At 40.6% G+C, this 26,517-nt stretch overlaps 1 protein-coding gene, 1 long non-coding RNA gene and 1 other non-coding gene across 3 annotated transcripts; 2 read left to right on the forward strand and 1 right to left on the reverse strand.

Moving 5' to 3' along the window:
- Positions 1-12,466: 12,466 nt before the first annotated feature.
- Positions 12,467-14,506, reverse strand: LOC104590935 (uncharacterized). The gene is made up of 3 exons (XM_010249711.1): positions 14,278-14,506; positions 13,646-14,169; positions 12,467-13,498 (listed from the first exon to the last, which is right to left on the reverse strand). The coding sequence occupies exons 1-3, from the start codon at positions 14,504-14,506 to the stop codon at positions 12,467-12,469; spliced, it is 1,785 nt and encodes a 594-aa protein (XP_010248013.1).
- On the forward strand, positions 13,992-14,098 carry LOC148804347 (small nucleolar RNA R71). The gene has a single exon (XR_016081530.1). It is a non-coding gene; the product is annotated as a small nucleolar RNA R71 (small nucleolar RNA).
- Positions 14,507-20,378: 5,872 nt separating the features above from the next.
- On the forward strand, positions 20,379-22,253 carry LOC148804348 (uncharacterized). Its single transcript, XR_016080912.1, has 2 exons — positions 20,379-21,500; positions 21,575-22,253. It is a non-coding gene; the product is annotated as an uncharacterized LOC148804348 (long non-coding RNA).
- The last annotated feature ends 4,264 nt before the right edge of the window (positions 22,254-26,517 follow it).

Below are 26,517 nucleotides of genomic sequence, written 5' to 3' on the forward strand. Positions count from 1 at the left end.
AGATGTCCCACAAGTTCCAGGTAGTGACCAACCTAGAAGATCCACTCGGGTATCCAGGCCACTAGTCCGTTATGGTTATGACCAGGATAGTTACCTGGTGGAAACCTTGACTAGTGAGGAGGATCCCGTGACTTACACGGAAGCTATGTTAGACATAGATTCCCAGAAGTGGGTGGAGGCCATGAGAGCAGAGATGGACTCAATGGAGACCAATGGAGTCTGGACTCTGGTAGATCTGCCCTCCGGGGTAAAAGCAATCAGTTGCAAATGGATTTACAAGAGGAAGAAGGGCCCTGATGGTAGGGTTGAGACCTTCAAAGCTCGTCTAGTGGTGAAAGGGTACACTCAGAAAGAGGGCATCGACTATGAGGAAACCTTTTCGCCTGTGGCCATGCTTAAATCCATTAGGATCCTGCTAGCTGTAGCAGCATACCACGATTATGAGATTTGGAAAATGGATGTCAAAACTGCATTCCTAAATGGAGATCTTACTGAAGATATCTATATGCAGCAGCCGCAAGGCTTCATTGCTGCAGGTCAGGAAAACATGGCATATAAACTTAACAGATCCATTTATGGACTTAAGCAAGCTTCTAGAAGTTGGAACATCCATTTTGACTCTGCTGTCAAAGTTGGAACATCCATTTTGACTCTGTGTCTACAGGAAGAACAGTGGGGATAAGGTTACCTTCTTGGTTCTGTATGTAGATGACATTCTACTCATTGGGAATGATGTAGGAATGTTAACTACGGTGAAAGTATGGCTATCACAGCAATTCCCCATGAAAGATCTTGGAGAAGCCTCCTATATATTGGGTCTTCGACTCTATAGAGATAGATCGAAGCGGATAATAGGATTATCCCAATCTGCTTACATTGACAAAATAGTCAAGAGATACAGCATGGAAAACTCCAAGAAAGGAAATGTTCCTTTCAGGCACGGAGTCACTCTCTCCAAGAAGATGTCTCCCAAGACTTCTGAGGAGATTGATGGCATGAAAGACGTTCCCTATGCCTCAGCCGTAGGGAGCATCATGTATGCCATGTTGTGCACCCATCCTGACATAGCTCAGGTAGTGAGTGTAGTAAGCAGATTTCAGGCCAACCCAGGGCAAGAGCATTGGACTGCTGTGAAAAACATACTTAAGTACCTTCGAAGGAAAAAAGAGTTTTGTCTAGTATTTGATGGTAACTCACTACAGATCCAAGGGTATACAGATGCCGATTTCCAGTCAGACCCAGATGATAGAAAGTTTACATCTGGATATGTTTTCATGATAGGATCGTGTGCTGTTTGCTGGAAAAGCAGCAAACAGGGGTCCACTGCAGACTCCACGACCGAGGCCGAGTACATTGCCGCAAGTGAGGCTGCCAAATAAACCATGTGGATGAAGAATTTCGTTCACGAGTTGGGAGCAGTTCCGTCCAGCACATCATCCATCCCATTGTTGTGTGACAACAATGGAGCCATTGCCCAGGCTAAGGAGCCACAAGCCCACTCGAAATCGAAGCACAGTGAGAGGAAGTACCACGTACTGCGAAAGATTGTTGGTAGAGGGGACATCCTGATTCAGAAGGTAGTGTCAGCGGAAAATGTAGCAGACCCATTGACGAAGCCACTATCACAGAAAGTGTTTGAGAAACACGTGGAAAGCATGGGACTCCGACTAGTACCTGATTGCACCTAAGTGCAAGTGGGAGCTGTTAGACAGTTTTGTATGCCCTTAGCTTCAATCAGAATGATGTACTTTATGAGTTTATTGTAAATGAATAAAAGTGCATATTTGATTCATGTTCCCTTGGTATGTTTCTGTGTAATACCCTTAAACTGGACACTTAATGAGACTCGTGTTAGTTTAGAATGTTCACAGCCAATGGGTCGGTCTGGGGAGACCTATCCTGACAAGGCTGACACTGTGGTGCCACCAAGTCGGTTGGGGTGGCCTGTCTCAGTTGCCAGAGTGAGACCCTAGGCACATACAGTATAGGATTAATTGAATCTATAAACTGGACCAGATTTCTAGTATTGCCCTGGACCTTGGAGATTGATGAGCAAAACTGGAAAGTTACACCCGATCCCTAGACTCGATTATGATACTGCACTAGGTGTTGGATCGGGCTGTCTTTGATGTACCAATCAGTGAGATCCTTAGCGGTGGTCAAAACCTGGGTATGTTGGGACAGCCCGAGAATTCATCTGAGTGAGTGATCATAGTGACAGGATCAGCCCCTTTGTCGGACAAAGGTAATGATCGGGGATGCACTCTCAATGATGGAAACCAAGACTGCCGGCAGCCGATTTCAACCGTTGAGATTTGTTTTGCAAAGTATTTTTTATATGAGATATAAAAGTATATATTATGGTTTCTAAAATGTTTGCAAAAGGGTTTTAATTCCCGGGATCCATATAAGTAGAGAGTGCAACACTGCTCCTTGTAGCTGAGGGAGAGGTCCTCTCTTGTCGGGCAGTGTATTATCATTATGGGCTAAGAGGTTAAGTGTAAGACTATTGAGGATAATGCCTGATGGGCTAATCTTGCATCTGCCCACAGTCCCTGGGTGTTACAAGGTGGCTTGGCCCAAGGACCACTAAGGGTAAGTGTTGGGCCCATAGAGCCCATTCGATGGGTTTCAGGGGGTGCACTGTCTTTAACAGTGTATTCGGCCAGGCCTTGTAACAAAGGCTGGGCTGAACCCATGTGGCTGATGTGTAGATCAATGCTTGGGTCCCACGCCATACAAGGAAGCCCAACTGGGCAGCAGTTAGGAAGGTTAAGTGAGCACATAAGCTTAATGGGCCTAAAGCCCATTTCGAACTGGGATATTCATTTAGTTAATTAAAGGGGCGAATTCTGAGATGGATTAGCAGGTATAATTCTCTCCTACTCCATTTGGTTCAGATCTGGTTCAGTTTAAGGTTCAAGAATGATCCTTGAAAATATGATTTTCTAAATAGGGAATGTTATAGAAACCAACTTATTGGTAGCTTCTGCGTCCTGGTGTATTGACTCCGGGGCTTCAACTCATGCGTATAACTCACTACAGGGGTTCAAGGTAAGCAGAAAGCTGAGTGAAGGAGAAGTCACGCTCTACTTGGGGACTACTGCAACTGTTGCAGCCGCGGCCATAGGAACCGTGGAGTTATTTTTTAGAGAAGTAACAATTGTACTGAAAGATTGTCTTTATGTACAAAATTTAAGGAGAAATTTGATTTCTGTCTCAAAACTGTGTGCAGATGATTATTCTGTCTTCTTTAGTAATACAATTACTATTAAAAGAAATAACAGATTCATCGCATACGGGGAACTGGAGAACGTCTCTATGTTCTACATCCTTCTCTAGAAACTAACATAACCGAAACTACGTCAGATGAAATCCCCAAGAAGAGAGCCCGTGATACAGTTAGTCCCACGTGTCTGTGGCATTACTGACTTGGCCACATCGGTGTTGACCGAATGACAAGGCTGGAAAAGGATGTTCCTTTGGATTTTCTAACTGTAGAAGATCTTCCCACTTGTGAGCCTTGCCTACAAGGCATGATGATGAAACGGCCATTTAACGGTAAGCCTGAAAGATGTACAGGCACACTTGACCTAATACATACTGATGTATGTGGTCCCCTGAGTGTTAGGACATGGAATCAACACGTGTATTTCATCACCTTCACCGATGATTTTTCACAACATGGTTATGTGTACCTAATGAGACACAAGTCTGAATCCTTTGAAAAGTACAAAGAGTTTAGACAAGAGGCCAAGAAACAGTAAGGAGAGAAATTAAAGCCCTTCGATCAGATCAATGTGGCGAGTATCTCTCTGACGAATTCAGGGACTACCTGAAGGACAATGGGATAGTATCATAGTTAGCTCCTCCTACTACACCACAACTTAACGGTGTTTCAGAGAGGAGGAATAGGACCTTATTGAATATGGTCCGGTCACTTCTCATACACTCAGAGTTACCCAGATCCTTTTGGGGTTACGCATTAGAGACTGCGATTTACGTGCTGAATCGGGTTCCAACCAAAATGGTTTCGAACACTCCATATGAACTTTGGACTGGAAAGAAACCAAGTGTCAGACACTTGAAGACTTGGGGTTGCCCAACACATGTTAAAAGAACAAGTGTAGACAAGTTGGAATCCAAACCAGTCGTTGCCTATTTGTAGGCTACTTAAAAGGCTCTGTGGGTTACCTATTCTAAGACCCAAGTGAGCAGAAGGTGTTCTGCAACCGAAATGCACAGTTCTTGGAAACTGATTATATCCTGGACACCCATCGTCAGGAAATAGTTCTTGATGAGGAGGGCTCAGGAGCAGTAGGAGATGCCCCACAAGTTCCAGGTAGTGACCAACTTAGAAGATCCACTCGGGTATCCAGGCCACCAGTCCGTTATGGTTATGACCAGGATAGTTACTTGGTGGAAATGTTGACTAGTGAGGAGGATCCCGTGACTTACACGGAAGCTATGTTAGACATAGATTCCCAGAAGTGGGTGGAGGCCATGAGAGCAGAGATGGACTCAATGGAGACCAATGGAGTCTGGACTCTGGTAGATCTGCCCTCTGGGGTAAAAGCAATCAGTTGCAAATGGATTTACAAGAGGAAGTAGGGCCCCGATGGTAGGGTTGAGACCTTCAAAGCTCGTCTAGTGGTGAAAGGGTACACTCAGAAAGAGGGCATCGACTATGAGGAAACCTTTTCGCCTGTGGCCATGCTTAAATCCATTAGGATCCTGCTAGCTGTAGCAGCATACCATGATTATGAGATTTGGCAGATGGATGTGAAAACTGCATTCCTGAATGGAGATCTTACTAAAGATATCTATATGCAGCAGCCGCAAGGCTTCATTGCTGTAGGTCAGGAAAACATGGTATGTAAACTTAACAGATCCATTTATGGACTAAAGCAAGCTTCTAGAAGTTGGAACATCCATTTTGACTCTACTGTGAGTCCACTCAGAGTAGAGTCTTGACCCTATCCACTCAGAGAATCCAGATCTAAATGTGATTCAGATCTGGAAACCTTCTAATGAGATTAGGAGAAAGCTAATCTAATCTGTAGATAAGATAGGGGGTTAATCCTTATCACCTAAAGAGATGTTTTGATCCAAATAAGATTTGGATCAGCAACTCCTTATTGGATTAGGAGCTGATCCTTTGGGGTTACAATTAAGGAGGGGGGGCAGCTAAATAATAGAGATTATTCACATTCTCTAGAGTGCTGAAAAAGACAGAAGAAAGAATTAAGCAACCCTGCAGAATTCTTTCTTGCCGCCTCCTTGTTCTTGGCACCCTGTTTGCCAGTTCGATCTCCAGTTGTGGGAGAAGTCAAGATTCGATTTTGACATCAATTCTTGGAGAAAGAATAGATAGGAAGTTGTGCTCACGTGCCATCCTGCTATTTCTTGCGAATGACAAAATTCTTGGAGAAGAATACTGCTGATTCTGCTCCATCCTGCATTGCGCCATCTGTAGTGGGAGTAGTCTTTGGATCCTTCCTGGGGCGAGAACACCTTTGTTGGGAGATATTATTTCTCCGTATCAGGTATAATCTTCTCCTATTACTTTTGGTTCAGATCTGGTTTTGTTTATGGTTCAAGATTGATCCTTGAAAATATGATTTTTTAAATAGGGAATGTGATTCCTAGTTGATAGGGAGAGAAAAATTTTTAAAATTTGCCCCTTTATTCTGCAAGATTTGGGCGTCCATACAATGGATCTCTCATCCCATCACCGTTGACCTTTAAGTAGTCCCTGAATTCGTCAGAGAGATACTCGCCACCTCGATCCGATCAAAGGGCCTTAATTTCACTCCCTAACTGTTTCTCGACTTCCGGTCTGAACTCTTTGAACTTTTCAAAGGATTCAGACTTGTGTCTCATTAGGTACACGTAACCATATCATGAAAAATCATCTGTAAATGTTCAAACACTCAGGGGACCACATACATCAGTATGTATTAGGTCAAGTGTGCCTGCAGATCTTTCAGGTTTACCGTCAAATGGCCGCTTAGTCATCTTACCCTGGAGGCAAGGCTCACAAGTGGGAAGATTTTCTATGGTTAGAAAATCCAAAGGACCATCCTTTACCAGTCTTGTGATTCGACCAACACCGATATGGCCAAGTCGGTAATGCCAGAGGCACGTGGGATTCACTGTATCACGAGTCCTTTTCTTGGGATTTTCTTGGGATACATTGCATGTGCCTAGGGTCTCACCCTGGCAGCTGAGACAGGCCACCCCAACCGACTTGGTGGCACTACAGTGTCAGTCTTGTCAGGATAGGTCTCCCCAGACCAATCCACTAGCTGTGAACATTCTAAACTAACACGAGTCTCATTAAGTGTCTAGTTTAAGGCTATTACACAGAAACATACCAAGGGAACATGAATCAAATATGGACTTTTATTCATTTACAATAAACTCATAAAGTACATCATTCTTGATTGAAGCTAAGCGCATACAAAACTGTCTAACAGATGTATGGATGTGTGATGTGCTACGTACATGGGCCATAAGTGCTTGGCCCATGCTCAATCGACAGTGGCTCTTGTGCACACCATGGCTGAATGCACATCATTGCCATGGTGTCCCTTTTGGTCATTGGATGACCTCCCTGAGTGGTGGGCCCCACACCTCATCAAGAGGTTACGTGCGGAACCCTAGCCGATTTAGGCCCACCGAAATCTAGCTTCATGAAAGTCAGTGGGAGCTACTTTGGTTTGACCTAAAATAACAACTAGGGCATAATTAACTATTCCCTCCAGCTAATATGAGTGCATGTGATAGGGAGATTCATATGATGAACTATCTAAAGGCCTTCCATCATTAACATGAGGATGAGTCCTTCAGTAATGAGGAAACGCACTAGAAAATGGGTTATCCATTTGTTGTTGGGCTTGTCTGAGTGTTTCATAAGATGATAGGGGCATCATAGACCGATGTGGGAGAGGCTTCACCAGAAAATGGGAACTCTCTCACGGTACCTTGGCGTTCACAAATATGATGGGTAAGCACTCACTGGACAGAAAGGTTTACCTGAAAACGGCTCTGAACCTTGTCTGACAGAGGCCAAAGGGAAAACTCATATGATGAGTGGATATGATCCTTCACAGAAAGGTGGTGGGGTTATGCAGCTGAAACAGTTGGCTCCATGCACCCTATGTGATTTCCCACATTTCCAGAGACAACCCATAGTCTCCGTCTCTGAGAAAGGAGGGAAATCTCAGAGATGAATAAATGGAAATGGAACGTAGATTAAAATCCATATCTATGAAATGAACATGTGTCAAATTAGGTTGTGGACAGATGTTTGCTCTTTTATCAGAAAATGGCAAACGGATCATTTGCAAAATTCCTTGATGACAACAAGTTGAAGGGCCCAAACTATGCCGACTGGTACAAGAACCTTATGCTGGTCCTAGCTTCTGAAAAGCTAGATAAAGTGGCAAAGAATCCTGCCTCAGAGCGTCCGGGAGATAGGGCTTCTGAGGCCCGAAGGAGAGACTATCAGGAATGGGAGGAGAAAAACTCCCTTGCCTGGTGTTACATCATTGCCTCCTTGGACAACCCAATACAGAGGCAGTTCGATCAGATCAAACTTGCCAAGGACATATTGGACAGTCTCAGGATGATGTATGAAGAGCAGAATCGTTCTACTCGACAAAAGGTCCTGAAACAGTTCATGACCGCACAAATGACCAAGGGCCAACAAGTTCACGATCATTGTCTTCGAATGATGGGATATATCAACAAACTGAAAGAATGGTAGGATCCATCTAATGGACGCCATAAAGGTTGCGGAATGGGTGGGGCGAATTTCAAAAATTTCCTACCTTCTCCCAACTGGGAATCATATTCCCTGAATTTAGAATACAATATTCAAGGATCTACTTGAACCCTAATCAAACCAGATCTGTACCAAAAGATAAATGGGAGGATTATACCTGATCCGGAGAAGCAGTATCTCCCAAAGTTGGTGTTCACGCCCAAAGAATGCTCCAAGATCTGTCCCTGCTGAAGATGACACAGCTGTGGATGGAACAGAACCAGCAGGGTGCGTCCTACACACTGGATCCTTCACAAGAATCCCCTGGATGTACTAAACACTGAATTCTTTCAGTCTTTCTTGCAAGACTGATGTCAAGAACTGGTTTCTTGACTTTCTTTTCTGCAAAGATCAAATCTTGCAACAATGCAGATGGCGGCGGCAGGAGGAGATTTCCAGAAACGAAAAAGGCTGAACTGTTTTCTTTTCTGGAGAGAATGAGATCTAATCTCAATTCGCAGGAACCTTTCTTGCTTACCAGAACCTCTTTGATCGAAATCTGATTTCCCTCTCTTGGTTCATTCGAAATTCTCCTCTCTTTTCTTCTTGATTAAGAAATCTCCTAATTAGGAGTTATCCCAATCCAAATCAGTATTTGGATAGGGGATAATCTTAATCCCTTTCCCAGATAGAGTTAGCTTACTCCTGATCTTATCAGGAGGTTACCAGATTCAAATCTGATTTGAATTTGGTCTCTAAGAGTGGATAAGGCTAAGAGCCCAATCCTTTTTGCTAACTTCAATCTCAAATTCGCCCCATTGATGGGTGATCATATCAGCCCACTTCGAAATGGGCTTTTGGCCCATTAAGTATTCAGTGTTTAATTAGTTTCCAATCTGCTGCCCAGTTGGGCTTCTTTGTATGGCGTGGGACCCAAGCATTGATCTACACACCAGCCACATGGGTTCGGCCCAGCCTTTAATACAAGGCCCAGCCGAATTCACTGAAAATCTCAATGAACCCCTTGAGTCCATCGTATGAACCCTATGGGCCCAACACTTACATTAAGTGGTCCCTGGGCCAAGCCATCTTATAAAAACCCAGGGACTGTGGGCAGGTGCAAGATTAGCCCATCAGGTATTATCCTAAATGGTCTTACACTTAACCTCTCAGCCCTTAATGATCAAGCACTGCCCGACAAGAGAGGAGCTCTCCCTCGGCTGCAAGGAACAGTGCCGCACTCTCCTCTCACATGGATCCCGGGAATTAAAACCATTTGCAAACATTTTGAAACCGTACATATATATGTAAATATATTAATTTTGCAAAAACAAAATTCCAACGATTGAAATCAACTGCCGGCAGTTTGGTTTCCATCAGAGAGAGTGCATTCCCGATCATTACCCTTTGTCCGACAAAGTGGCTGATTCTGTCACTATGACCACCCACTCAGATGAATTCTCAAACTGCCCCAACATACCCAGGTTTTCATCCCCACTAAGGATCTCACTGATTGGCATATCAAAGGCAGCCTGATCCAACACCTAGTGAAGTGTCATAATCGAGTCTAGGGATCAGGTGTAACTTTCCAGTTTTGCCCATCTATCTCCAAGGTCCAGGGCAAGACTGGAAATCTGGTCCGGTTCAAGGATTCAAGTAATCCCATGCTGTATGTGCCTCGGGTCTTACCCTGATGGCTGAGACAGGCCATCCCAACACTTGGTGGCACACCAGTATCAGCCTTGGCAGGATAAATCTCCCCAGACTTATCCAACGGCTGTGAACATTTAAAACTAACATGAGTCTCTACAAATGTCCAGTTTTAGGGTTTTACACAGAATTAAACCAAACAACATGAATCAAACATGCACTTTATTCATTTCCACTAAATAACAAAAGTACATCAAAATGATTGAAGCTAAGGGCATACAAAACTATCTAACAGCTCCCACTTGCACTTAGGTCCAATCTGGTACAAGCCGGAGTCCCATACTTTCCACGTGTTTCTCAAACACCTTCTGTGTCAGTGGCTTAGTCAATGGGTCTGCCACATTATCCGCTGATGCTACCTTTTGAATTAGGACGTCCCCTCTACCAACAATCTCCCGCAGTACATGGTACTTCCTCTCGATGTGCTTTGACTTCGAGTGGGCCCGAGGCTCTTTAGCCTGGGCGATCGCTCCATTGTTGCCACACAACAACGGGATGGGTGATGTGCTGGATGGAATCGCTCCCAAGTCTGAATCTTTTGAAAAGTTCTAAGAGTTTAGACAAGAGGTTGAGAAACAGTTAGGGAGAGAAATTAAAGCCCTTCGATCAGATCGAGGTGGCAAGTATCTCTCTGACGAATTCAGGGACTACTTAAAGGACAATGGGATAGTATCACAATTAGCTCCTCCTGCTACACCACAACTTAACAGTGTTTCAGAGAGGAGGAATAAGACCTTATTGGATATAGTCCGATCGCTTCTCATACACAGAGTGACCCACATCCTTTTGGGGTCACACATTAGAGACTACGATTTACGTGCTGAATCGGATTCCAACCAAATCGGTTCCGAATACTCCATATGAACTTTGAACCGGAAAGGACACTTGAAGATTTGGGGTTGTTCAGCACACGTTAAAAGAACGAGTGCAAACATGTTGGAATCTAAGACCAGCCATTGCCTATTTGTAGGCTACCCAAAAGGCTCTGTAGGTTATCTATTCTATGACCCAAGTGAGCAGAAAGTGTTCTGTAGTCGAAATGCGCAATTCTTGTAAACGGATTGCATCCTGAACACCCATCGTCAGGAAATTGTTCTTGATGAGGAGAGCTCAGGAGCAGTGGGAGATGTACCACAAGTTCCAGGTAGTGACCAACCTAGAAGATCCACTCGGGTATCCAGGCCACCAGTCCGTTATGGTTATGACTTGGATAGTTACCTGGTGGAAACCTTGATTAGTGAGGAGGATCCCGTAACTTACGTGGAAGCTATGTTGGACATAGATTCCCAAAAGTGGGTGGAGGCCATGAAAGCAGAGATGGACTCAATGGAGACCAATGGAGTCTGGACTCTAGTATATCCGCCCTCTAGGGTAAAAGCAATCAGTTGCAAATGGATTTACAAGAGGAAGAAGGGCTCCGATGGTAGGGTTACGACCTTCAAAGCTCGTCTGGTGGCGAAAGGGTACACTCAGAAAGAGGGTATCGATTATGAGGAAACTTTTTCGCCTGTGGCCATGCTTAAATCCAGTAGGATCCTGCTAGCTGTAGCAGCATACCATGATTATGAGATTTGGCAAATGGATGTCAAAACTGCATTCCTGAATGGAGATCTTGCTGGAGATATCTATATGTAGCAGCCGCAAGGCTTCATTGCTGCAGGTCAGGAAAACATAGGGTTTCACCAAACCATGGCTGAATCCCAATTCAATTGAATAACTTCATGAATAAATTGTTGGACCAAATCTGTTAGTGTTCTTATACAGCCTTGCTTCTCTCTACATGAAGGTGGTTTGATCCGAATTGATTAGGATAGTTTGCTAGTTAGGAATTCAGATTTTGATTAGGTTAAGAATTCGATTTATCAAATAACAATTGACTGATTTATTACTAGTAGTTGTTGGATAAATCCTCGTGGGAACGATACTCTACTCATCACTTTATTACTTGATCGGCTAGTGCACTTGCTAGTGTAAGCAATACGCATCAATATCTTCATAAAATCATCAATGAAATCCGAAAATAGAGATATCATGCATCTTTGAAAAGTAGCAGGGGCATTGCACAAACCGAAAGGAATTCTCCTAAATACAAATGTTCCATAAAGGCACGTAAATGTAGTTTTCTCTTGATCTTCAGGAGCAATAGGAATTTGGTGATAACCAGAATAACCATCAAGAAAACAATAAAATTCCTGACCAGCAAGTTTTTCAATCGTTTGATCAATAAAGGGAAGGGGGAAATGATCTTTTCTAGTAGCATCATTCAATTTCCTATAGTGGATACATACCCTCCAACCTGTTACTATCCTTGTAGGGATTAATTCATTATTTTCATTTTCAACTATAGTGGTCCCACCCTTTTTTGGCACAACTTGCATGGAACTTACCCAAAAAGAATCAGAGATAGGAAAGATAATACCTGAATCAAGCCACTTTATCACCTCTTTCTTTACTACCTCTTTCATATTAGGATTTAACCTCTTTCAGGGCTGCACCGTAGGCTTAAATCCTTCTTCCATCATGATTTTGTGCATGCAAACTAATGGACTTATTCCTTGAATGTCGCCAATGCTCCATCCAATCGCCTTTTTGTGTTCCCTAAGCACCCTTATCAACTTTTCTTCTTCAAGGCCTGTCAAGTAAGAAGAAATAATCACAGGTAAGGTAGATGAATTCCCTAAATAAACATATTTTAAATGCGAAGGAAGAGGTTTAAGTTCAAGAGTAGGAGGCTTCTCGATTGATGGCTTGGCTTTTGAAGAAGAGGAAGAAATATCCAAAGGCAAAATTTTTTCCCTTTTTGTCACGAATCCTCTTTGCTTTTCTCCCAAATAGCCTGCGGCCTCCTTATGCCTCTCATCTAAAATTTGTTCCTTCACATTAAAAGAGTTAGCAATGCAATTTTCTATAGGATCATCTAACTTAAATGCGTGAAATTTTCTTTCTACCAAATCATCAATGCAATCTATCATTAAGACTTCTTTTTCATCATTGGAATGTTTCAAATCCTTTAAACACATTTAAAATAACTTCATCATCATTAATCCTAAAGCTAAGTTTTTCTTGTTGGACATCAATTAAAGCTCTTCCTGTGGCAAGAAAAAGTCTTCCTAAAATTAGGGGCATATCATAATCTTCTTCCATGTCCAAAATGATGAAGTCAACAAGAAAAATAAATTTATCTACTTTTATCAAAACATTTTCCACTACTCCCCTTGGATATTTGATACTTCTGTCAGCCAATTGTAGAGAAAAAGTGGTAGGTGTTGGCTCCTTCAACCCAAACTTCTTGAAGAAAGAAAAAGGCATCAAATTAATGCTTGCACCAAGATCACATAAAGCCTTATCAAAATTAATTTCGCCAATGGTGCACGGAATAGAGAAGCTCCATGAATCCTTGAGTTTTGGAGGTAATTTATTTTGTAGGATTGCTAAGCATTCCTCATTAAGCTTTACCATATCAAACTCCTCCAACTTTCTTTTGTTTGAAATTATTTCTTTTAAAATTTTGGCATAACTTGGCATCTGAGAAATAGCATCAAGAAGAGGAATGTTAATATGCAACTTTTGAAACACCCCTAGAAATTTAGCAAATTGCTTATCCAATTTAGCCTTAAGAAATCTTTTAGGAAAAGGAAGAGGGGGTTTGTAGGATTTTAAATTAAGAGTAGAAGAACTTCCCTTTTTCTCCATTGATGACTCGTAGTCTCCTTCTTTGGCTTCAAGGTTTCGGATTTCTTCCTCTTTTACCTGCTCATCATCTTTTTCTTCTTTTCTAAGTTCTTTTCCACTTCGCAGAGTGATGGCCTTTACTTGTTCCCTGGGATTCTTCTCGATATTGATAGGTAATCCTCCTTGTGGCCTTGCCGAAATTGCTTGAGCAAGTTGTCCAATTTGAGTTTCTATCCCTTGAATTCTTGCCTCCGTACTATTGATAAATTTTGCCATCATATCCTCTAAATTTGGTTTCTTGTCTTGTGGATTTTGTTGTGGTTGCTGCTGAAATCCGGGAGGTGCTCTCTGTTGGTTATTACTCCAAGAAAAATTCGGATGGCTTCTCCATCCTGGATTGTAAGTGTTGGAGTAGGGATTGAAATTGGACATGTTGCCACCATAAGAAACAAAATTAGCTTGTTCAGAAGAAGAAGAAGAAAATGAATTTCCTACTTGACAGTCTACACTAGCATGTCTCCCTTGCCCACAAAGCTCACAAGAAGGGAAGGGAATAGAAGAAACACTCCTAGCCGAAACCCCTAAATTTTCTAATTTCTTATTTAATGCAGCAAGTTGAGCCGATAAAGTAGTAATAGAATCAGCATTATAAATTCCAACTCCCTTTTTATTTGATTTCTCATTGCCCCATTGATAGCTATTGGCTGCCATCTCCTCCAAAAGTTCATATGCTTCTTCGGGAGTTTTTCTCATAAGGGTACCACCTGCAACTGCATCTAACATTGAATGATTAGATTGATTAATGCCACTATAAAAAGTCTGCACTTGCATCCAAACAGGTAGACCATGGTGAGGATACTTCCTAAGTATTTCCTTAAATCTCTCCCATGACTCATATAAGGTTTCATTATCAAATTGAGAAAAAGTTGTTATGTCATTCCTTAATTTAGTCGTTTTAGCAGGTGAAAAATACTTAGATAAAAACTTTTGTGCCAAGTCATCCCATGTAGTAATCGAACCTGCAGGAAGAGAGTTAAGTCAATCTTTTGCTTTGTCCCTTATGGAGAAAGGAAATAACCTAAGTCTAATGGCATCATCACTAACTCCATTATGCTTAAAAGTATCACATATTTCAAGAAAATTAGCAATATGAGAGTTAGGGTCATCATTGGGGCCAGAAAATTGCACACTCATCTGGATCATCTGAATAATTGCAGGCATGATCTCAAAATTGTTTGCTTGCACATTCAGCCTCATAATGCTTGATGTAGTACCATCCAGAGTAGGTATAGCGTAGGAGATCAATGTCCTTTGATTATTTTGGTATTGAGCAATCTTGTTCTTTCTCTCCCTCATTCGCTTTTTTAAAGTCCTTTCGATTACTTAATCAAGGGGTATTAATTCTCCACCACTAGTGCGTATCATGCACTAAGAACCTTTAAAGAAAAGAAAAAGAAAGAGAAAAAAAATTAAAAATTTCCTCAAAAATTTTATAAAGTTGAACCCAACAAAAATTGAAATGGAAAATTTGAAATACGAAAATTAAACAAATGTATGTTCAATCTAAGGCTAATTCAGGTAGTTTTGATATGCAATAAAATAGTCCCCGACAACAGCGCCAAAAACTTGTTGTGTGATTTATGCACAGTTAATTCAGGCAAGTGTACCTTAGTCAAATGTGCATATAATGATGAGAAAAGTGTCGATCCCACAGAGACTAGATCTAGTACCAAATCAATTTTAAACTAACCTAAGTTGAACTTGTGAATCAATTGAATGCATAAAAACTAAAAAAATTCATGCAAATCCAAGAACTTAATAAAAACTGAACTAATGGATGAATGCAGCTAGGGTTTAGATTTCATTAAATCAAGGTTATATAATTATCTATTTAATCCAACTTAATACCGAAATTACCCTAAGGTATATTAAAGTTATTTGCATGTGATGGTAGATTTCCCTAAATTAATTAATAAGTTGTCTCAAGTCATATTAACTCTTTATTAATCCAATTCTACCATCAAATTTCTAAGTGGTTGTCAAAAAGAAAAATAAGCATTAATTTCTTTGGAAACCTCTAACCGTAGAAGGGGATTTGACTCACTAAGCTTCCTTGATTCCCACACATGAGCTAATCATCTTTCGATATCATAGTCTATCATGCGATTTTTATTGCCTAGGGATCTAATTCATAACAATCCTTTGGTCAGTCATGCAAGAATCATCAAATCATTAAAAGATTGGCCAATTCTTTTAAAGCATTAAGCATAGAAATAAAAATTCCTCATGCAAATAATAAAGGTCTTGAATTGAATTAAACAAATAACCATATAATCTTAAGATCAAAATCCATCTAAACCCTATCTAAGAGAATTTAGCTAGACATCCTTAAATTCAACATACTCAAGAAAATTAAAGGGGAAACACAACAAGAACACATCAAATAATGAATAGAATAACAAGAAAATTTTAGCCTTTGGAGGTCGAAGACAAGTGCAGCAACTAAGCCTTTCCCCCTCTTGAATTCGGATTCTTCCTCTCCTTCTCTGGTGTGCTGAAATTGCTTCCTCTTCTCTTCTGATGTGCTGAGACTGTTTCCTCTTCTCTTCTCCACTGAATTATCTTTAAGGATGTGCCCCTTTGCCTTGAGTCTATAGTCCTTTTTATAGTGCAGCCTTCCCTCAATTGCTTCTCAATGCAGGCTCCTAATTCAACACAAATTTGGTCTCTTAGTCTTTATCTCAGTTGAATTCTTATCTCTTCTACACTACCAACTGCCAGACCCGAAACTTGAAGCTTGAATTTCACTTGGTTAGCGGTGGAATTAGGTTGAGTGATAAACACAAGAGTTGTAGCCCTATCTCTTCTCTTTAATTATCCGTTTGAATCACCTCAATCCGAGTTATAGGCAGAAGGTTATGTCCAAAATACGGGAGCTATATCAAAATAGGAAATTTTCCGATTTTTGTGCATACATATCAAATCTGATTTCAATGGATTTTCTCCTTCATGGCTACATCCTAGAGCATCATTGCTGCATGGTCCTTCCTATATGATTATCTTGACCAATTAAATTGAATTCCTCCTTAAAATTGCACAATTATGCTCCAAGTCATCTTGCAAGACAATTTCATCATAATTAGTGCAATACCATGCAAATTCCAAAAACATTATTACCAAAATCATCAAGTTAGAGGTATGAAAATATGTAAAAATATATGCTTATCATTAGACTAGATCAGCTTCACCCCAATTCTATTAGGACTTTGGTCGGCACCATCTCTTTCTGTCACCACATCAGCTTCCCCTAGATCTCAAGACCTTCACCGATATATGCCACATAAAGAAAATTCCCTCTAGTACTCCCGGGATGTATAACTTCTACTTGTCCTACCGGCTTGGGTGTAAACTATTGCAAAACTTCCCTTCCAAGGTATTAGATTGGAAGAGGAGGTATTTCTTTCTTGACCGCAATGGTGGATGACTATTCTCAACGGATTGGAGAGTGGGGACTAGGGACTTTGGGGAGGATACGTTGAGTGAACAGATGCAGATTAGGGTGCAGATCTTAGTGGACAAGAAGTTAGAGTTGAGTGAATTTTTGGCCGAGGAGAAGCAGATCCAAGCAGAGATAAGTCCTCCAAGTAGGTTGTCATTTCAAGTTCTAGCATATTTCTTCCTTTCTTTAGTCATGACTTATCTTTGGATTTCTCGTGCAAGAAATATGTTGAGCGTGCCAACTTTCAGGTTGTTCCCGGCTATAAGGAGGAAGAAGAGGAAGGTAACCCCCTAGGAAGCTCTTCAGATTGTAGCTTCTAAGCCCGCTGAACGAAGTGCAGTTGAAGTTGTTCCAGTAGTTGACCAAGGAGGAATGGCTAGAGGGGACCTTGCTTGAACCTGAGGCCGCTCAGACTTCTAAGGAGCCCCTTCCACAGGTCAGGGCTGAGGCGACCACTACTTCGGATGCTCGGGCCACTTTCGAGGAGAAGCACACCATTATGGACTTCTGGATTGCCCTAGTAAAGAGCATAAAGGCCATCTTTCTAGAGGAGGTCGCAGAGCTCCGTGAATCGCGTCCCAGTGAACTAGGAGGGGAAGCTTATGCGTTGCCTCTGGTGGTATGTACCCAACCTCTTCTTTCGTACTTAGTCAATAGAGTCGACTACGTGGGTGTCGAGGAGCTGATAACTCTGCATTTTGATGCCTTAAGGGCATCAATTCAGGGGTATTTTCGGCCTTAGAATAGTCAAAGTGCACCATTTTCCCAGTTAAAATCAATTATGTGACCTCCGAGGGTCTCTGTGCAAAACTGAGAAGTTTTCATGGCTGAAATGCAGATTATGGCAAGCTGGTGTGAACTCCAACTGAGAGAGGGGGTGTTTTTGTGAAAAATTGAAAGTAGGAGGGCGCTTCCAAGCTGCTAAACCCAGTTTGGCGCCCCTCCTACTGTATTAGCATGCTCTCCACATTTTAGCAAACCCTAGGGTGCCTTTTAACCCATTCTTTTCACTCTAAACAAACCCTAGCCGCCCCTAACTGCTAAATTCTCACCTTCCATCCCTTCTAATCTCTACCATCCATTATAGGGCACTCTCTTTTTAGCATCTAACCCTAGGAGCCACCTAACTTCTAATATTCACCATTCAGCCTTTAACATTAAATCTTATCCTTACATAATATTAACTGCCTTTTCTTGTTCTTCTCAGCCTTAGGATCACCCTAAAACCATCTTAACCCTTCATTCTAAACCATAAGGCACCCATATTTTTGCTAAAACCCAGTTGTCGCCCCTCTCTTTCTCTCTAATTCCAGTTGTATCTACCCTTCTCTATAAAAAGGATCCTAGGGGCCCTGGAGAAGGGGTTGGTCAATTTGCCCAGTTAACAAGGCTAAGGTTTTTTGAGGAGTTCAAGGGTTGTAGAAGGGGAGGACGCCCAAATCTTGTCAAGTGGGGTTTCTGCAAGCTGTTCAACCATTTTGCAACTACCGCCATTGGATCTGATCAACCATTCTTTTCTTTTCTTTATTTTCTTTTTTGTTATTTTTATTTATGCAATCTTTTAGATTTAACTCTTGTTCATTTCTCTGTTTTGCATATCTGAATTCGTTTAGTTCAAGCCAAAGGTGTCTCAAGGGGTTTGAGGGTTGTAGAAAGGACGGACGCCCAGTTCTTGTCAGGAGGGATTTCTGTAAGCTATCTGGTCGATTTGCAACTACCGCCACTAGATCCGGATTCCGGATCATTTTTTTATTTATTTCTTTTATTTCTTTTGTTGATTCCCCCATACTTTATTAAATTCTGATTTTTATTTATTGCCTTGTTTAAATTCGAAACATTTAATTTCAGCAATAATAGATTTTATTTTCATATTTTCTACCATTCTCGGTTGCATTTTCTTGTCCATATATAAGTATATATTAATTTTTCACTTGCTTCCCTATGGATATGACCCGTTCTCACTCATTTACTACATTATTAGTTGTTTGAGAAATGGTAAAAATTATAAATGTTTAAACTAGTGTTCCGGAATGATTAACGACACGCTTATGGACACACCAAATTTTTGGCACTGTTGTCGGGGAAGCAACGAAGAAAAATTTTATTTGCCTTATCCGGATCTGTTTCATTATTTATTTATTTTTGTTTTATTACTTGATCCATTATCTCATTTTAATTCTTACTTCTCTTTGATTTTGCAGGACGAAATAGCGAAAGGTGGGCTACCGGAGCATTGTGGAACTGCAAGACGGAAGAGAAGAGGAGAAATTGGATTGCATTTCAGGTGTAGTCATTCCATTTTATTTTTAATTTTCTTATTTTATTTTCAAACTCTTTTTTTATAGAATAGTTATTTTTGAATTTTTAATTAATTTATTTTTTCTAGATCTGATTTATTTTTAGTATCATTTTGCTTCCCTTTTATTTCTAAATCTATTCTTCTTTCTTTATTTTAATTTCTTGTTCAATTTTTTTGCTTTATTAAGCTTGTTTTTTTCTTTTATTTCAGATTTAAAAAAAAAGAAAAAAAGCAAAAAGAAATTTTGTTTATTTTATTTCTTGTAGCATAATTATCTTTTGTTTATTTTATTTTATTTTATTTTCGGTTTAAATATTAGATTCATTTTTTATTTTATTTCAGATAAAAAACAATAAAAAATAAAAAAAAAGTAAGAAATAAAAAAAAAATCATTTATTTTATTTTATTTTATTTTTGCAGCATATTTTTCTTTCGTATTAATTTTAGATTTTTGTTTTTCTTTTACTAAAAAAACGGAAAAATATAAATAAAAAAAAACAGAATAATTTTTTTTCTTTTGTTTATTTTACTTTTTGGTTTAATTTTTTTAGATTTGTATTTTTTTCTTTTTTTTATCTATTTCTTGCATAATTTTCTTTTAGATCATTTTATTTTCAGTTTAATTTTTAGATTAGCAATTAGTTTGTTAGAATTTATTTTTGGTAGTTGTTAATTCTGTTTAGCACAATTATTATTTTCTGTTTGTAATTATTATTTGTTGCTTTATTTAATTTCTTTCCTTGTAGTTGCTTAATTGAATAATTAATTGCTAAATAGAAAACTGTTGAAATTTTCGAATTTGAGTTTAAATTTCAAATCTGAATTTAAATTTAAATTTTAATTCAAATCTGAATTTTAATTTTAATTTTAATTTCAAAATTTGAAATTTATATCTTAAATTTCCGAATAAAAAAATTCAAATTTTGAAAATTCAAATTTAAATTTTAGGAATTTAAATTTCACTATCTGAATTTGAATTTAAATATCCAAACACTTAAATTTTGAATTTAAAAAAATATATAAAAAAATCAAAAAATAATTTTTAATATTTCTCTTGAATTTTCATTCCATTATTTTGGGTTTGATATTTTAGAGCATGCATTATATAGGTTTATTTGTTTGCTAAAATTATTATTGTTAGTTGTGAATGTGTTAGGTGTTCTTTTTAGTATTTTAATTGTTCCTTTTTCTTAGTTGTTTGCTTTATTCTTTTAGGTTTAATTGCTGAATTGCATCTTAGAAATAATTGTTCATGCATTGTAGTTAGTTGCATTTTGTTGTGTTTATCTCGTTTTTCCATTAATCCAGCCTAAGCAGGTTTTGTGGTTAATTAATTAGGTCCTTGCAAGAGCAAGGGGAGCCTCCCACATCCCCACCTCTTACCTGGCTAACCAAAGGAAGTGGTGTAATTCCAAGTGAACCTAAAAGGATTCACATTGGTTGAACCACTAGTTTAGGAAACCCTAGGTCAATCCCTAGATCATGTGGTTGATTTGTTTGCCTTTAAAAAATAATAATAAAAAAAGAAAGAAAAAAAAAATTGAACTTAAATTTTATGAATCTAAATTTCAAAATCTGAATTTGAATTAAAATTCAAATTTAAATTTCAAATTTCAAAAAGAAAAGAAGAAAAAGGGGTTTAAAATAAAATGAATTCAATAGCTGGAGTTTGTGGAATGATAAACTACTTCCAACCTGAGCCACAAATTGATTGGAACCATGTGTCTCAACAACTGGACAAGATTAATGGTATGGCCCAAAGACTTGATGAAGTCCTTGTGCATTGCCAACAAAGTGACCCATACCCAACCTTGTCATCCTATGCATCATGTTCCATCTATGCAAGTCCGGCCCATCATGTCAACCAAGTACATGCGGCCCATAGATTTTTCCAACCCAATGCTAACCCATTCTCTAGTCCATATAACCTTGGGTGGGAAAATCAGCCCAACTTCAATTATAGGGCCCAAGTCCAAGAAAACCCCCCGCCAAATATGCACTCTCAGTGGTCTAGAGCCCAAACTCACTAGGAGTACAATGATTACCATGGGACTCAACTGGCTCAATCATGTCACACCAACACACAATCCCAACAATATCATCATTCATCTAACTCTATGGCCCAGCAATTTCAGAGGCCACAAGGGAAAAACCAATTCCAACATATGCATCCTAGGAACCAAACGGCCCAACCTTATCAGACTTACCCACAACCTCCTCAAGCACATACAGTAGATGACCAATTCATGCAACTTCAGCAGCTGTCTTAAATCAGCAGTAGTCCCTTGATAGATTAGAAAGCCAAATACCTGCGGAGAAGAGTTGAGTCATTGAAAAATCAGCCATAATACCTGCAGAAGACAAGCAGAAGATCAGCCCAGTCATCCTAGGGCTTGCTCTTCAAATGGGGGCCCCGAGAGAACCAAAGCATCATGGACTTCCAAGTCAACCTCAAAAAGAGCAAAGACGCCATTTTTCCCGAGGAGATCTCCCAGCTTGCCAAGCAGCGGACTCCTGAATTGGGCGCGAAGGCATTGTGCTATCTCATGGTGGTATGTCTCAATCTCATTACTATGTTGTCGCTTTGATATTCTCTAGTACTTAGTAAATTTTGCTTCTTTTGCAGACCAACTCCATAATTCATGCACTCTTAAAGCAGTTCGAGCAACAGGCTACAAAGGCGAAAATTGTCATGGCAGTGGCTGCGGAATACTGGGCCATGGGTGGAGAAGGCCATCGGGGTTGTCAACAAGTTGGAGGTTGAGCTAGCAGCAAAAGACGAGTAGTTGAGCACAAAGCTATTCTCACAAAGGGGGTCGAAGAAGCCGAGGTCCTTGCTATCAAAAAATATAAGGCTTTGGTGGAATTCAATGTGATGAAAGAGGACCTCGGTACCGCAGCCTTCCGTAAGGGCTCCAAGCTTTTCCGCTGGATGACAAGGCAAGTGTTCCTGGAGCTCGACCTTGGATCTATCACCACCATGGGCATCACTACAGAGATGCTAGAGAAGACCGAAGAAGACCCAGACGAGGGTGATGACGACCTCGATGAGGGAGCTACAAAGAAGGATGGCTGAGATGCTGCTATTGAGGAGGCCATAGACACCGATGAAGCCAAGGAGGACTCTACTACCACTGAGGAGGACGGGGGCTAGAAGCCCAATGATGAATGAACACTCTGCCTTTTCTCTTGGACCCCCACTATACAAACATTATCCACCAAGTCTCCAAGCTCGATCTAGTAGACTTTTTTTTATGTACAATTTGACATTTTGAAGTAATGAAATATAGTTGTAGTTTTGACCACCTCTCATACAATAATTTTCTAAATACTCAACTTCATAAAAATCTTCTATGTGTAGGTTCTACCGAGGTGCCTAACTTCTAGAACGGCTAGGCACGTTATGGAGTAACCCGAGGTAATTGTGAGCCAAGGCAAGTAGGCACAGTATGATATATAACCGGAACTGCCCATCCACCAATAAGGCATAAGTAAGGTGTAGCCGAACTGCCCATATGCTTAAAAAGCGACTAGGTCTTATTTTGTCGTGGTACTAAGGTCGTAAACAGCTCAACACCAGGGCCCTTAGGATTAGAGTGACTTGTCATCCACTCTTCGACATATCATTTAGCCAACGTGCGGCTTTACCATTTTGCCGAAGCGGGTGGTCACTCATACTTGAAACATTTTCGATGTGGTAGATGCTTGACTCCCAAGCTCATAGGTAGTACTTTCTTAGTTTGTCGACGTTCTAGCCGCGGGGCACTTGCCTCCCTTCCAATGTCTCGAGCTTGTATGTCCCTTAACCGAACACCTGTCATACTCTGTAGGGACCCTCCCAATTCAGCCCATGCTTATCTACACCGGGCTCAAGTACAATAACTTTTTGAAGTACTAAGTCACAGACTTAGAAGTGGTGTCGTTTGACTCAGGCATTGTAGTACAGAGCTACTCGCTACTAGTAGGTTGTAGTCCGAATATAAGCTAGGTCATGTACTTCTTCAACCAGGTCGAGGTTGGTACTTCGATTTCAAATGGGATGATGGCCTTTGTACCATACGTTAGATTTAAGGGAATTTCTCCTGTTACAGTCTTGATGGTAGTTCTGTAGGCCCATAGGACACTGGGCAGCTCGTCGACCCACAAACGCTTAGCTCGAGAAAGCCAAGATTTGAGTCCGCATACGATTACTCTATTTGTCACCTTGGCCTAATCGTTCTCCTATGGATGTGCTACCGAAGTGAAGTTCTACTAGATCCCCATCTCAGCACACCAATTCTGGAACTTAATGTCTTCGAATTGCTTCCCATTGTCAGATGTCAACACCTTCGAGAGTCCGAATCTACACACTATATTCTTCTAGAAAAAGTTTTGTACATTCCGAGCATTGATGGTCACCAATGGTTCAGCCTCCACCCACTTCGTGAAATAGTTAACCGCCACGACCGAGAATCTTCTCTACCTGATTACAGGTGGGAATGGACCAAGGATGTCTATCCCCCACTGGGCGAAGGGCCATGGGCTGGGCGGATACTTCAAGTTAGCAGTGGGCTGGTGAAGTATGTTGGCATGCCTTTGGTAATTATCACACTTCTAGACGAACTCGAGTGCATCTGCCTTCATCATAGGCCAGTAGGGGAGCGTAAAAGATCTTAAGCAACACAGGTAGGGGAGCGTAAAAGATCTCCTATACAGCCGCTCACTAATAAGAATGTAGGGAGTTGACTGACGTTCTACCCTCCGAGCTGCATTATGATCTGCTGGTAGGGTCCCGTGGAGCAGATAATCAACATGCTGGTTGATCTAAATCGGTTCTGCAAACAACACGAGGATGACCACTTCTGCCACCCTCACAATGCTAGGTTGCGGCAGGTCTTCAATGTACATTGTCCTCATGGTGATGTCGCTTGTGCTGCCAGCTCTGATAGTGCGTCGACCTCAGAATTTTCTGTTCTTGGAACTTGTCGGATGAACCAAGAATGGAAGCTGGGCAGGAGCTCCCTCATTTCGGCCAAATAGGCCATCATGGCGAATTTCTGAGCCTCATACTCACTATTCACTTGGTTCACAACCAACTGAGAATCGTTGCATACCATGACCTGCTTTGTGTCAGCCTCCTTTGCCAACGCCAGAGCGGCAATCAGTGCCTGGTACTCCACTTCGTTGTTCGATGCTTCGAATGCAAATTAAAGAGCATACTCCAGCTTCACCTCACTTGGTCCATACAGTATGAGTACAGCTCCGCTTCCTCACTGATTAGACGGGTCCTCAACGTGGAGGATCTAGGGCTCCTCATCCCAAGCTGGGGTTTCCTTGGCAAGAACGAGTGTCGCACTGGTTGACGCCTCTAATGTGTTAGCCAGCTCACCCACCTCAGGGGTTGGTGTGCGAAACATAAATTCAGTGATGAAATCAACAAGACCTGTGCTTTAATCGTTGGACGCAATTCAAACTGGATGTCATATTCGCTCAACTCAATGGTCCACTTCGTCAACCGCCCTGAGACCTCGGTCTTCTAAAGGACATGCCCTAGAGTTCTGTCAGTTAGGACAACAATAGTGTGGGCTTGGAAGTAGGGGCATAGTTTCTGAGCCACAATGACTAGTGCAAAGGTCGGTTTCTCGATGTCGGGGTACCTGGTTTCAGCTGCTTGCAAAACCTTATTAATATAGTAAATGGGCCTTTGGACCCAGTCAACTTCTCTTATTATTACCAAGTTGACTACCTCGTCAGTCGTAGAGAGGTAGAGTTATAGCTCGTCTCTATGTTCAGGTTGGGTCAATACCGTTGGTGAACTTAAGTACTTCTTGAACTCGTCGAACGCTATTTGGCACTCCTCGGACCACTCAAAGTCCTCGTTCTTTTTTATGGCATTGAAAAAGGGTAAACACCGAATAGCCAACTTAGACATAAATCGCTTCAGGGTGGCAATTCAGCCAGTTAACTAATATACTTCCTTTATTGACCTAGGTGTTCTAATATCTAAGATTGCTTGGATTTTGTCCGGGTTGGCCTCGATGCCACATCGATTCGCTATATAACCTAGGAATTTGCCCGACATGACCCTGAAACACACTTGTTCGAGTTGAGCTCCATGTTATGTTTTCTTAAAATTTGGAAAACTGTTGTACGATTTCTGCAAGTATACAGATCATGGGCAAGTAATAGTGTGTGAATAGAGTGTCGATCCCAAAGGGAAGGTGTTGTCAAGTACCAAATTCTAAGATTTCTCTATTATTTAGAAATTAAAAATTCAATTCTCAAGCCAAATTAAAGAAATGATAATGCAAGTAAATAGGTTTAATTCAGAATATTATAAAAAGCCTAGGATTCGGGTTTCATCAAATGATTACTTATGACATATTTATGTTTTCTTAGATTGGGTTATCGTTGTAGGAATTTATGATCAGATTTCCCTAAATTATATGAAGTTCTTTCTCAAGATACAACACATGTGTTTATGCAAACCGCGTGTATACTCTCATGATCATAGGCAATGAACACAAACCCATTATGATCAATGGAAATCAGTTTAACAATCACAAAGGAGTGTTCTTATCTCTAAGCAACACATACCCTAGGTCAATTATCTCAATGAACTAGTATTATGCTTCCACTCTCGCTACTTCACACAATACCTTAATTCAAGAAATTAATGGCCAGTTAATTTCTAGCATTAAGCCCTAAGATAAAAGATAAATCCCAACAATCAATGACCCAATCAATTAAACATAATCTATCATAGGCAAATCAAAAGACTACACCCAAATCCTAGATCAAGAAATTTAGCTACTCATTATTAATGAAAAGAATCATTCTAATGATAAAATTTAGATTAAACATCAGTGAAATTGAATAATAACAGAGAGTAAAGTTTGAAGAAAAAGAAAACTCTTGAATAGAAGTTGATTGAGGGGGACTCCTCGCCCTTGAATCTTCAATTCTCCTCTTTGCCGCCTTTCTTCTCCTCCTGGGTTGCTGATTGCTTCCTTGGAGGCTGAAGCTCTCTTAGAGGATTTCTCCTTGCTCCCTTGATTGATTGATGCCCAGTGCTAGTTTGCCCCCCCCCCCTTTATATAGCTTTAGGAGGAGGGGCTGTTTCCAACTCCTTTTTAGAGTTCTTTCTCAAAAATAGAAAGTCCTAATTCCTAATGATTAGTTTAGATCTAATCCTATCCTATCTCTTATCTGGTAATCTCAATCTCTTTTATCTTTCTAGAATTACATCAGAAAATTGAATCTGATAGGACTCTTTGCAGTTTCTTATTCTTGTTTTCGTATTGGTCTTCCTTAACGAATTGGGCCGCTACAAGGCTTCTCTGTGAATTGGGCTTTTGCTGCGAATTGGCTTCTTTTGCGAACTGGGCTTCTCTACAAATTCGCTCAGACTTCGGACCTGATTTTGACTTTGATGCATTCTGCATCTATCAAAACTCAAAACATAAAAGTTGTATAGTTTTTCCTTATCTTTCCAATGCATCTTGAATCATCTCAATTAGAGTCTGGATGAGAGAGTTATGCCCAGATAACTATGCAGCACCGAAACTTTGCACAATTACCCGATTAGCC

This window comes from Nelumbo nucifera, chromosome 1 (genome assembly GCF_055504915.1).
Source record: "Nelumbo nucifera cultivar China Antique chromosome 1, China Antique-T2T, whole genome shotgun sequence".
Classification (NCBI taxonomy): Eukaryota; Viridiplantae; Streptophyta; class Magnoliopsida; order Proteales; family Nelumbonaceae; genus Nelumbo; species Nelumbo nucifera.